This window comes from Fusarium redolens, assembly GCF_020744475.1.
Source record: "Fusarium redolens strain MPI-CAGE-AT-0023 chromosome Unknown BKA55scaffold_35, whole genome shotgun sequence".
Taxonomy (NCBI): Eukaryota; Fungi; Ascomycota; class Sordariomycetes; order Hypocreales; family Nectriaceae; genus Fusarium; species Fusarium redolens.
In genome coordinates, this window is record NW_025763698.1 from 163819 (window position 1) to 176349 (window position 12531).

The 12531-nt window shown below is 46.9% G+C and overlaps 5 protein-coding genes across 5 annotated transcripts; 3 read left to right on the plus strand and 2 right to left on the minus strand.

Moving 5' to 3' along the window:
• The first annotated feature begins 1 nt into the window (after position 1).
• BKA55DRAFT_628710 (uncharacterized protein) lies at positions 2-1500 on the plus strand. Its single transcript, XM_046196905.1, has 3 exons — positions 2-316; positions 373-1076; positions 1130-1500. The coding sequence occupies exons 1-3, from the start codon at positions 308-310 to the stop codon at positions 1179-1181; spliced, it is 765 nt and encodes a 254-aa protein (XP_046041182.1). The 5' UTR covers positions 2-307; the 3' UTR covers positions 1182-1500.
• A 931-nt stretch (positions 1501-2431) lies between these two features.
• On the minus strand, positions 2432-4115 carry BKA55DRAFT_530034 (major facilitator superfamily domain-containing protein; the record flags this gene model as incomplete). The annotated part of the gene is made up of 5 exons (XM_046189117.1): positions 2432-3288; positions 3340-3539; positions 3595-3845; positions 3890-3957; positions 4016-4115. 5 exons carry the CDS (start codon positions 4113-4115, stop codon positions 2432-2434), a joined length of 1476 nt encoding a protein of 491 aa, XP_046041183.1.
• A 963-nt stretch (positions 4116-5078) lies between these two features.
• BKA55DRAFT_530084 (uncharacterized protein) lies at positions 5079-6231 on the minus strand (the record flags this gene model as incomplete). The annotated part of the gene is made up of 3 exons (XM_046189122.1): positions 5079-5423; positions 5479-6146; positions 6195-6231. 3 exons carry the CDS (start codon positions 6229-6231, stop codon positions 5079-5081), a joined length of 1050 nt encoding a protein of 349 aa, XP_046041184.1.
• Positions 6232-8004: 1773 nt separating this feature from the next.
• Positions 8005-9869, plus strand: BKA55DRAFT_628720 (beta-lactamase/transpeptidase-like protein). The gene is made up of 4 exons (XM_046196906.1): positions 8005-8554; positions 8609-8653; positions 8700-8964; positions 9018-9869. Exons 1-4 carry the CDS (start codon positions 8026-8028, stop codon positions 9835-9837), a joined length of 1659 nt encoding a protein of 552 aa, XP_046041185.1. The 5' UTR covers positions 8005-8025; the 3' UTR covers positions 9838-9869.
• A 1248-nt stretch (positions 9870-11117) lies between these two features.
• BKA55DRAFT_681733 (uncharacterized protein) lies at positions 11118-12466 on the plus strand (the record flags this gene model as incomplete). Its single annotated transcript, XM_046198267.1, has 3 exons — positions 11118-12030; positions 12147-12259; positions 12349-12466. The coding sequence occupies exons 1-3, from the start codon at positions 11461-11463 to the stop codon at positions 12464-12466; spliced, it is 801 nt and encodes a 266-aa protein (XP_046041186.1). The 5' UTR covers positions 11118-11460.
• Between the last annotated feature and the right edge of the window lie 65 nt (positions 12467-12531).

Genomic DNA, 12531 nt, shown 5'->3' on the forward strand with positions numbered 1-12531 from the left:
TCACGCGTTATCACACACAAGTGGAGTTTGTGACTGTTGCAACCCCCACCCCCATTCTCGAACTCTGTTTGCGGCACGAGGTTACAGGCTCCGCGAAATCGAATCAGGTACCCGTCCGTCGTATCATGACCCGCTAGACTCTGGAACTCTATCGTAGAAAGACTTCAAGTCTCGTGATTCAGTACAAAGGTGATTTGACATCTATGTGAACTTTTTTGCGCTGAACATCACACACGTAACTAGTATAGCTTCCTCCCCATTTCGAAACTCCTTCCCTTAACGACTTACAACATATCCCTTGCTCAGAATGTCAAAGGTCAGTTTCTTGGTGCCATTTATCTTCCCAGACCATAGGCTTATATTGTCTCGCAGTTCTCACTGGCTGGCCGCTTAGCCGTCGTTACTGGGGGAGGTCGAGGCTGCGGTTTCGCGTTTGCCCAGGGGTTGGCCGAGGCGGGTGCCGATGTTGCCATTTTCGACGTGATTGAACCCTCTGCTCCTGATGTCGAACAGCTGATTTCCAGCTATGGGGTCCAGATCAAATCTTACATTGTGGATGTAACCGCGTTGTTGAGTCTAAAAGAAGGTTTCGCCGCTGTGGCTTCAGACTTCAACAACAGACTAGACATCCTGGTTGCATGCGCAGGGGTCAACAAGAATGTGCATTTCCTCGACACAGAAGAGGAGGATTTTGACAAGTTATTCGCCGTCAATGCTAAAGGTGTTTACTTCTCAGCAAAACTGGCGGCTCAAGCAATGATCGGAAACAAGACCAAATGCGGAAGTATTATTCTCGTGGCTAGTATTGCTTCGCACATGGCTATTCGGTCTCAAAGGTCGACAGCTTACTGTGGTACTAAGGGTGCGGTGAGAGCAATGGTTGCGCCGATTGCTGCAGAGCTTCATGAGCATGGGATCCGAGTAAACTCAATCAGCCCTGGCTATGTCAAGACAGCGATGACAGCACCATTCCCAGACTTGATTGAGGGATGGAAGGACGAGATCATGAACCGCCGTGTCGCGGAACCTGACGACATCAAGGGAGCCTGTGTCTTTCTGGCCAGTGATGCCAGCGCGTAAGTCATTGTCACCGCCTTTTGAACCGCCAGATATACTTACCAATCACCAGGTATTGCACGGGCTCCGATATTCTTGTTGATGGAGGTGTAACGAAGTGGTAATGTCATTATCCCAACATCTTCGGAATTGCAGAGGGCAAAGCAACGAAATGGAAAACTTTATTATTATTAGCCAGTACTTGAACGTTTGAGGCATGCAGTTCGTGGCGCACTGCAGCAACGGTTTCAAGGGTTCTATACCAGTCTCCTGGGTATGTGTTCCGATGTTGCCGGAGAAAGGGCCCTGTAAACCTTCCATGCCCGATGTCAGCTGACGAATTGGCAACGCTGGCATGCCGGCTGGAAGGCGGATCATAGGCTGATCATCAAATACATGGCTTGACATGTCTTTCAACTATTTGTTTGAGGCATAATAAATGCTCTTTTTTGAATTGAGTTTCATTTCATCGTGATCTCGTTGCATTCGTCAAAACAGAATAAGGAGTGGTCTGTTCTTAGCTTAGTTCCACGCCAGCTTTTAGACGATGCAACCGTATGTACCTACCTAGTCAGGGACACTTATTAGTAGTGAAGCAGCTACAAAGCTTAAATGATCCGAGCAACGGATCAATACGAGTTTAAGATGATTCACTCTTGTCCAAGAGAAAGACCTAGTCTTGGTAACCCATCGTATGTAGTAAGAGTAGTTGCTTTGGTTGTATAAAATAAAGAAATTCCCAATGTTGATATTTATCTACAAAACTCATTAAGCGACTATTTCACTGATACTTATAATTTTATTCTGTCTGTTCTCTCTTATACCCTAAATTTATTGATCATTATGCGAACTACCGCAATACTCGCATTCTTTGCACCTCTGGCGACATGCGCCATATGGAACATCCAAGGGTCATGCTCTGACAGCTCTATCGGCCCCGTTTGCGTGGTTACGACCAGTGTAGTTAACCCAGCTAAAGTCTGCAATGGGAAGGCTGGGACGTATGCAGGAGATGGAATTAATGGAATGACGAGCTGTACTGGCATTGGTTCTCCTTGCACTTATGTTTGGAGATGCTAGATATTGCTCCTCAGCATCAAACTGGTCAGTCTCAAGTCAAATTCTTTTTTCACAAACTAATCACACAATAGACTCAACACTCCCAGTGGTGTACATCATGACAGCGGTGATAAGGAAGATGGAGGATTTATTGGTTTGAGTTTTCGGTATACATTGAGCCGAAGGACTTGGCTCCGAGTTACTCACCGCTCAGGCTAAAAGCTATATCTTTTTAGACTGTCCTGCTGTAGACTTGTTAATCTGAAACAACCCAATTATCTTTTACTATTTCCCTATGCCATCAAGTTGCCCAAACTCACACGAAGTACCTCCAACGTGGATCTTGTTCCCCATGGGTGATTTCGGAAGTAGCAACATCCTCGGCCTTTAGGTCAACACCCTGTGCCTCGTTCTTTGTACGATTCTGCTTCCTCATCCAGAATCCCAGTCCCAATGTGAAAATAATGCAGGTAACATTGCAAGCAGCCGTTCCCATTAAAGTTGGTGCATAGCGAGGTGCGTAAGTTGTTCTGAACGTTCCAGCCGAGAGAATACCACCAAGATTACCAAGACCTACAAGAAGACCAGTCGTGGCTGCTCGTGAGTTCTCACTGAGATTGTTGTTGTTGTGCCAGCTGTGAACTAGACAACTTGGGATATATGCCCCAGCACACAGCATGAAACAGGCAAAATAAGCCACTCCAATGTGAGCCTCAGCATCAATAATGGCGAGGATGAGGAGGCCAACAAGACTGGTGGACAGACTGCCAACAATATGCAGTGTTCTTTCTCTGTTGCGATCGGAGCTCCAGGTAGCTGCGAGGAGAACCAAGAATCCTGCAACGTTAGGAGGCACAGTCAGAAGGTTCGTGATTACCGTGTTATATCCTAAACGACGGATAATAAGCGGCAGGAAATTGGAAGTGGTGGAGAAGGCGACGGGATAGGTCAAGCTGATGACACACCATACAGCAAATCTCCAGCTGTTCCAGCTCTTGAAGCAATCCTTGAGGTTGAATTCCTCGCCAATAACTCCGCTACCGTCGCGGAGAGCTCTTTGCCTTGCAACGTGCTTTTCTTCTTCTGTTAAGAACCAGGCACTTTGCGGGTCGGCAGGAAGCCACCAGAAGGCAAGAATTCCTAAGAATACGGTCATTGTACCTGATATTCCCTCTCGTCAGCAAGCTGTATTGAAAGTTTTCTTTTCCAGAACTCTCAACTTACCTTCGATTATAAATAGCCACATCCAACCCTGAATATGAGAGACCTTGATCTGGAAGACACCAAACGAAATGAGACCCGAGAAAGCACTAGCAAGCAGCGCACTGCCAAAGAAGATTGCAATACGAAAGCCAAGTTCGCCACGCTGATAAAAGAGTGTCAGATAAAAGACCGCACCAGCAAAGAATCCGGCCTCGAAAGCACTGTGAGCTGTTAGAGCAAGTTCATGATGAACATCCAGAGATTGTCGCAACTTACCCCAACAGGAGACGAATGGCCAACATGCCTGCAAAGTTCTTACAGGCAGCTTGCAACAAGGCCATAGAACCCCAGCCGACCATGAGGGAGGGCAGCATGATTCTACCTGAAAACCTCTTGAGAAGAATGTTAAGTGGAAGATCACAGAGACCATTTGGCACATAAAAAAGGAGGATTAAAAGTGAGAACTCTTCGCCCTTGAAGTTGAGGTCTTTACTCATTCCATCTGTCTCGGCATTTCCCAGGTTACTCTGGTTTTGTTAGAAGAATTACTAGTATCTGGGGTAAGACTTACTCTATCAACAGCATTAAAAAAGTACATAACGCTCAGATATGACAGAAGCCATGCGTCCATCTTACGCACTACTGAATGTCAGCATGGGATATTTCGCGGGTTTTTTCCGTTTGGAAGGGCACTGACAGTAAGATCGCTCAGCAGCTGCATCAACAACAATCTGGGAACTGTTTTCCTGGTCAAAAGCCAGGGACTCATGATGGCTATGCTTATCATCTGAAGACATTGTGATAATGTTGTTTTCAGTCATACCCAAATGGCTCTTGTGCTTGAATCAAATTGTTGATTACTGGTGACACTTCTTACTTCTCATTGTGCAAGTGTCACCCTTTCTATAGCCAGGCTACTGGCTGTATCATTGTGGTATCTCTAGCCGAGACCACGATTTGCAAGCCAATGATCTTCAATCTCGGCGGAGGGGAAACGAGACTATCTCAGTCAGTACATTAGAAGTGGGCTTTATATGGGTTGTTTGTAACCAGTACATCCATCTCAATCGGTTGATATAGCTTCTTTTGGTAACATTTACTTGGCATACTACAATGACCTGCCATCGAAAATGGGGGCACTTGCTGTAGGATCATCTCATCCGACAGCTTTATCTTAGTGGGGGGCAAACATGGAAGATAATCAGGAGCCGTCCGAATCGTGCTTTTACCCCCGCCTTAACCCCATCCCAACCCCCCTAGCGTATCAACCCGGGAAGCTCAGCCGCAACGTCTTCCGAGGTGACTCTTTTGAAGAAGGTTCTTGTTCAGTCGGCGCGATTTCTCTTGATGGTGTTGTATCGGATGTGATTGCAGGTTAAGGAATGGCGGCCTGAAACCCACTATGAACCTCTCATTCTCTGTTATAAGTCTGGCAAAAATGAGCCCGGGTGCCTATAAGCCGGATACGGAGTAGTAGGATACATTGTTGTTATGTCTTGCTGTTTTCCGATACATGGAACCTTGACTAATCAGATGTTGGATATTCTACTACGGAAATCGAGTTACCGCTTGAAGATCTACAGGCACTAAGTGCTAAGGACATGACTCAAATAGAACAGGGAGAACCAAGCAAATCTCTCTTTAGTCTAGGTCTCGGTATCTCCAACGCACTTCTGGGGACTTAGAATGGGAGCAGTTGACCAAAAGAACCGTTCATTTAATCGCCAAGACTTATGAGACATACGAGTAGTAATGATACATCAAGCTGCAACTTGTTGGAGAGGCGTGCTTCCCACAGCACTTTCAGCCTTCTTCTCAAGGCCCTGCTTGTACAACTGAGCTCTTCCGTAAGACTCGGCATAAGACGCTGACACAACCTCCTCAACAGTTGCTGGTTTGAACTTGGCCTCCTCCCCAGGTGCTTTGCAAGTTGGGATACAGTCAACAACGTAATCGGGGTTACCAGACACGAAGACGGGGATAGAGTATCTCTCTTTGCCAGTCTTGTTAATGACGCGATGGACGTTGCTCTTGTACTTCTCGTTTGTCCATCGAGCCATCAGGTTACCCAGGTTGACAACGAATGCTCCCTTGGTTGGTTGGACCTAATAAAGATTGTCAGGCTTTTCTCCTTCGGAAATTAGTGGTAACGAGACTTACATCAATCCAGGTGTTATTCTTCTGATCCCAAACTTGAAGACCATCGACATCGTCTTGAAGAAGCATGGTGATAGCACCAAAGTCTGTATGAGCGCCAATGCCTCGAGTAAGCTTTTCGTCGGCGTCTTTAGGCTGAGAAGGATAGTGCAGAAGCCTCATGGTAGCAACAGCACCATCCAGGAAGTCACTAAAATAGTCCTCCTTTAGATCAAGGGAAAGTGCTAGCACTCGCATGAGATCAGAGGCTAGGCTCAGCGTTGACCGGTAGTAATCCATGGTCTGATACTTGAAGTCCTCCAAATCGTCTCCCAAGGCTTCCGGCCACTGGTTGGGGCCACTGTTGAGTTTCTTGTTGACGAAATAGGGGTGAGATTTTGGAATTTCGTCACCGATGTAGAAACCCTCTTTAAGTTCTGGCTGAGTACCCTCCTCGAGAATCTGTGACCTCAACATCTCATAACCACGGTTCCAAGTGTTGTTGTTCTTTGAAACCTTCTCTTTCTCCTCCAAGGGGAGGTTGAAGAGCTTTTTGGCGCACTGCAGGGCTTTGGCTTGCTTGTCTACAGGAACAGAATGTCCCAGGATCTGGAAAAATCCATTATACAAACAGCTCTCACGAACTTGGTCCACAACCTTCTTCTTTTCAGCTGGGTCTTCTGAGTAAAATCCTAGATTGGTTAGACTGAAGCTAAGAAGAGTTGACGGCTGTTGCTTACCAGAGAAGTCAATGATAGGAATCTCGAGCTTCGCCATGATGTGTTGTAATTTCCGGGTTGATTGTAGTTTCGATTGCTGAAAGTCAGCTTGTTCAGTAATTTAATGAAGTATTAAACAAACAATACCAAATATAATTCCCAAAAGACTAAATACATTTGCAATAATGATGTTGAGGTAAAAATAACCCACTCTGGGAGCAAAGCCTCCAACTCCAAGCTACTTGCTTACTGTTAATTATCGGAGACCTCCGGGATCACCCCCAACTTTGCATTGTGAGCATAACTTGCATTAAACTGAGATAGGCTTGAATGCGGGGGTTATGAGCCGTACCCACCCTTGACTCTCAAAAGTGGGCGCGTCATGATAAGGTTTGCCGGACTGCCAGGACGTGAATTGCCGGCTCTGATAGGAAATTGCCTGCTGGAGGGGTTACGAAGTTCCGTCAATCCATTGCGAAGCAGGTCATCAATAGCGGAGGCTGTGTCGGATGTTGGTCCTCACATCAGTAAGGTTCTGGCCGTAAACGTCAGTATTAACATTGGCAAGAAACAGTGGAAGAAGCCAGCAAGCCAGCAATCTTCCTGTCAGCAGCGATGTACGTCATGGGCCTTGATGTTACTTTTTGGGCTCGGGCGCGGGAATATAGTTATTCCGTCTTGGTGTCTAATGCTCCTAAATCCAATGAAAGGGCACGTATCAAGTTAATATTTGTTTTATATATAAAGAATATATTACTATATAGAAAATAAAAAGAGCTGTCTTAGTATTAATTTATAGTTTTAAATTAAATTAATTTTAATGCTTCTATTTATTAACTTATTTAATATAAATAAAAACATAAAGAATATTTAAAATGCCCAAGTTCAGGGTATTCTGCTGTGTTATTTGTCCAACGCGTCTTCCTTATCATTATCGCGATACTAACCCACTGAGTCGCGTCATTCAATAACAAAAGACAGCTACAGATGAAAGAATAGTCTAAAGCTGACATACAGGTATCCTAGCAGTAACACAGATTTAATCGGATCTTTAGTTCTGCTGGAATCATTTGATTGAGGTAGTCAACATTACGGAACGGTTAAGTCACCTAACCCGCATTAACCTTGTTGTTCTTCTTGCCCTATTAATAGGTCAAATACAAGTTGTCGCGCTAACTGCTTGAGACCACTGTGCCTAAAGTGTGTAGTTGGTATCTTGCACTTCTTAAAAGAAGCAAGTTTGATCTCCTGTGCCTTTATGTGTCGTCTGGATTGAATAGTTGATGTGACTTAAGATATCAGCCGAGAATAAAAACACCGCTTCAAGACACACGCTGCGCTCCGGAGGCCCGGTTTAATAGTCCATCTGGGGCCATTCCCCTAACAAGCACGCAACCCATGTCAGCAAGGCGCAGCCGAACCTCAGCTGTGTCATCGGTCCAATCAGATCCTGTGGCCAAAAGGCGGTGCTCTGGCGTAGCTTGTGATACGTCCAGACCGGTAACTGGGATAACTGCACAGCCAGGGCACGGGAAGCCGAGCAAGCAAGGAAATGTTGGAAATGAGATCGTTTTGCCTACTCAAACAATGAAACTAAACCTCCTTCTGGATGGATGGATCGCTAGGCAAATTTCAGGCTTGTTACTTGGCCCACTTCTCGCATGATCTACAAAGCTAAACTCTTTCCAGTATCAACGCGCCGCTCTCAGCCTTACAACAGGTATGATGCCAAATTGCTTTACGACTTTATGCACAGCAATATCAAGAATTAAATCTGTATTTAAGAATTCAAGAGTTGCCAAAAAATATCAGATAATCCAAAAGACATTATATTTCACTCATATCACTCAGCATGCGTCTTGAATCCTTGGCCTATATGGCCTTTGCTGGCTCTGCAACAGCCAATGTTGTCCTTTCAAATGACGTTCCTCTTATTGGTCCCTCTTTTCTCCCGAACTTCGACATTTCCAAGACAGATTTCCTGAATGAAGCCAAGGACAAGTTCCCATCGTTGATAGAAGAACTCTTTGATACAAAAATCCTGAACAAAACAGACCTCATTTTTGCTGTTGATGTCTTTTCAGCCTCGACCAATGATTCGCTTTACAATTACTTCCATGTCGGCGATACATACAAGGATACTCTCACAAAGGGAAACTTGACTGAGGACACGATCTTCAGGACTGGCAGCGTGTCAAAGGTATTCACTGTGTATGCTATCATTGCTAAGGCTGGCATTGAGGCATTGAGTTATCCCGTGCCCATTTTCCTCCCTGAACTTTTGGGCAATTCATCTAGCAATCCACTGGAGAGAATTGACTGGAGTGAAGTTACTGTGGGAGCACTCGCTGCACATCAGGCTGGCACCAGTGGCCCCGGAGGTAAGTTTGCGGTAGTATCTTAGGTGGCCCACCGAATGCTGACTCAAACAATAGAATACTTTAAACTCAACCCGAACACCACCGGAGCCGATCGCGAGGGTAAGTGGGACGCCGTAGCGGATTGGAGATTTACTTACAAGACCAGGTTTTCTTGAATTTATGCGGGATACACAGGTCCCAACTATGGGCCCTTGGCGAAGTGCACTGTACTCGGATGCTGGATTTGGAGTTCTGACTTTGATCCTCGAGCGGCTCACTGGCCAAGAGTACAAGGACGCAATTAAAGATCTTGTCTTTAAACCACTTGGAATGGACTCTTCCTCTGCAGTGGTTCCCAACGGCTCAGACATAGATGCCGTAGCCCGGACTGGGCTCAAGTCATGGGGCATTGATGCTCCTATTGTAGCTGGGTAAGTCAAGGCTTTTTACCGTGCTGCTGGTGAAATAAACTGACCAGAAGAAGATCCGGTGGCATCTATTCATCTGCCAAAGACCTACGACTCGCAGGACTTTCTATCCTCAACTCTGACCTCCTCTCATCTACCACTACTCGGGAGTGGATGAAGCCTCGTAGCAGCACTGGCACACTTGTTGAGCTTGTAGGGGCACCCTGGGAAATCACGCGTCTCACCCTCCCCACTGGACCTGGTTCGAACCGCACCCGTGTCTCTGACTTATACCTCAAGGCTGGCGGTAACGATGATTATACCTGCTTTATCGCCCTTTCGCCAGACCATGGTATTGGCTTCTCAATTCTGATTGCTGGTGAAACTGCCACTCCTGCTCGTTGGCCACTCCGCGACGTTACTGGAACGACCTTTATCACAGCAGCTGAGTACGCCGCGGCGGAAAGTGCCGAGAAGAACCTTACTGGTACATTCGTCGTCGAGGGCTCTGAGACTACAAACATCACCCTCGAAGTCACGAAAGGAGAGCCTGGCTTGAAGGTGAAGTCATGGTACGTCAAAGGAAAAGACGCAGTTGACGATACCTCGTCACGCCTGTACCCGATGGGTCTCTACTCCAACTCTCGCTCTCTGGCCGCACAATACAATATCAAGGGCAAGTTTTCTGCAGCTTTCCGCTTAGTTTCTAGCCCTTCCAGCCCACCACCTCGTGCTGCCGTTGAGGGTGGACAAGGAGGATTGTTTGACCATAGTCAGACTTGGATGAATATTGGATCCTACGGGACGGCTGATGAGCTCATCTTCAACATGGAGGATACAAGAGTGGTTAGCATAGTCAGTCCCTATGATGGGACGGAATTTGTTCGAGCAGATTAGAGGATGATAGAACTGCTTGGAGTTTGTAAGAGTAGTATTCTTTTCAAATTAATATTTTGGAATTAGTACAAGGACAGCACCTTAAGTTTGAGTTTTAATGATGGAGAAACGTAGAAGTCAGGTCACAGCCAGTTGATGATTGCTTTGACCTGATGACATGGATATTAGGTCCCTATGAGTACTTATCGAAAAATACCTAGATTGGCATACTATACCTGTACTGCGTCGAAAGTCAATTCTCCAGGTAAGCTTGGGTGCGTACCTGTGTCTTTCACATCATACAACATTGGGAGGTCAAATTGGGATAAGCATCCCAAGTCACGGCTTTCTAGTTGGCATGTTGTACTAACCACTGAGAACTTGGCAAAACAGAGCATCATAGAGTATTCAAGCCCAAACATACTAGAGATAAATAACTAATCTACAGAGATCCTAAATAGTTGGAATATAATTTGATTGTGCAATCACCGCCAAAGTAGCTTAAACGAAACATCATGATGCCATAAAGATGGAGGAATATTTATTTTAGCTCGAATGGATGCACCTAACGGTCCAATCATTATGGGATGCCCACGGAGTCCCAGCTAGCTTCTGGACGATATCGCCGATTAGTCGCTTGGACCACGACTTAAGAAACCAGCATTCGGGCTCTGCCCAATATATCATGACGCTGTAGTGAGCCAGTAATACCAAAGCCATGGGGTGATTATCTCGGGCCAGATCCAAGAACTCCTTAGGAAGCAGCACCGGCCAAACAAATAGTGCCCTGATCTCGACTGAAATACCTCAAGCTCTTCGTCTACTAACGGTATCAATGCAAATCTGAAGAGCTTCGATTGACGCAATCAAGACCTGTTTTTGGGTTTCTTCGATGTCCTTTGCGTCATATGTTCTACTTCGTAACTCAGGACGGGAGGCAAGGAATGCTTGCTAGAAAGTATCCCAGGTCCCGGGATTCGAATGGGCGATCGCATGATATCGGGTACACCGCTAGAAGTAGCCATAGCGACCAAGAACGGCCCCCTCGTCGAAGTATTCCTTCACACAAAGCTTGATGTAGAGCCACAGGATTATCTCAGAGCAATCGGCTGGACCACAAATACCTATCCTCTCGCTGTCGCCTTGAATCTTCACCACATCCTCCCCTATCTCCTTGACTCCGAACGGAGCTATCGCGACTCTCTCTGGACCGTCCCGACCGTCCCACCGCTTGGCCTCTTCGATCTCGCCCACCCGCACGATCCCCTCCTACCGCTCTTCATTCACGGTCAAGGAGCACCCAGAGCCTTAGAAACCACCATCGACCATCCTGCAAAGCGCGGCCATGGGGCAGTCCCCGGTGCGGGGAATGCATGTCCTCTTCCACTTGCTGGAACACGAGCGCGTTAGGGCGCTCATAAATACGGCCGTAGGGGGTTGACGCCACTCGCGATGGCGGTGTATGCGGGAAACGCCCCAGGGGTGCATGCACTGCTTCAGGCGGGAGCACAAATCGAGTCGAGCAAGATGCTGAATAAGCTTCTGGGTATAGCTGTTGATGCTGGCTAGCGGCCGCAGATGTCCTCTCCTACGTAGAGTACGAAGTCGCCAGATAAGGAGGAGCTGTATCAGTGGCGGTTGGAGATGGAAGATATTATCCTTGCATTGCTGGATAAGGGTGACCCAGGCCATGGGAGAACAGGACTGCATGTCGCGGTGCAGCTAGGGAACCGGCAGAGGGTGGTAAAAATGGTCGAGCAGCAGGGGCAGCATATATTTGTTGGGGATCGGGGACTGCAGACGCCCGGGGCATTAGTTAAAGACTTGGACGGGTTGGAGGAGTCAAACGAAGATGATGAATACCTTAATAAGCTAAAACAACTGCGTGAGTACGTGCATCAGAAGCTAGTCAAGGGATCCATCGCGGATTCAACCAGCCCGGAAGCCCTCGAGAAATGGCTATGTACTCATCCACTTTTTCCCGAGAACTCAGAAGAGAACAGGCAAGCTAAGGCTGATATGGAAGTGGCACTGGAGAAGCTCAGGCTTGAGAAGGAACTCTCTGTCGGAGACGGCATCGAATCGGTTGCCATTGGTGGAGGATGTGCTTCGCTGGCAACTTGTAAAATGCACATGGTTCCTACTTCAGCAACCATTTCGGGGGCTTCAAATCATGTCTCCACATATTTAGCTCCCGCACAGACTGCTGTGCCAGTAAGCCAGCTGCATTAGCGTTGCCAGCTGTTCATGGGCCCTTCGTTTGAAGCATGGGGAATGCAGGTACGCTCTCTTAGTGGAAGTTTTGAAAGACTGACCTCGAAAGTTCTTAGTCCCTTCTCACTAGTTGCACAGCGATCCACAAATTTCACATGCTTGCTATGAGTCTCCACCTCCCTTCAACAAATTCATATCTCACAAGGGAAAAGTACAAATCCGGGAATCCGTAAGCAGCCGCGGCTTGATGAGTAGCCCAGACCTCTCTTTAGGCTCTTGCAGTCTTCCCCTTGCTCCAAAAAGGGCTGATTGTTGCAGGCTTTGGGCTTGGCTCGCCTGCGTACATTCGCGAAATGATGTACCTGGCAGTGGAGAAGAATGTCTAGCCATGGGTCGAACAGCGGCTAACGAAGGAGGCAAACCAGGCGATGGCTGATTTTGAGGTAGTCAAAGACAGATTTCATTATGTCCTGGTCAACGAGGAGTGATGTGCCCCTGAGA

What these genes read in the sequence shown, in the direction of transcription:
- BKA55DRAFT_628720 (XM_046196906.1), top strand. Translation starts at nt 8,026, where the DNA reads ATGCGTCTTGAATCCTTGGCCTATATGGCCTTTGCTGGCTCTGCAACA. An exon ending in TGGCACCAGTGGCCCCGGAG is followed by an intron (nt 8,555 to 8,608) that starts GTAAGTTTGCGG and finishes CTCAAACAATAG; the next exon opens with AATACTTTAAACTCAACCCG. An exon ending in GATGCTCCTATTGTAGCTGG is followed by an intron (nt 8,965 to 9,017) that starts GTAAGTCAAGGC and finishes GACCAGAAGAAG; the next exon opens with ATCCGGTGGCATCTATTCAT.
- BKA55DRAFT_628710 (XM_046196905.1), top strand. An exon ending in CTGGCCAGTGATGCCAGCGC is followed by an intron (nt 1,077 to 1,129) that starts GTAAGTCATTGT and finishes ACCAATCACCAG; the next exon opens with GTATTGCACGGGCTCCGATA.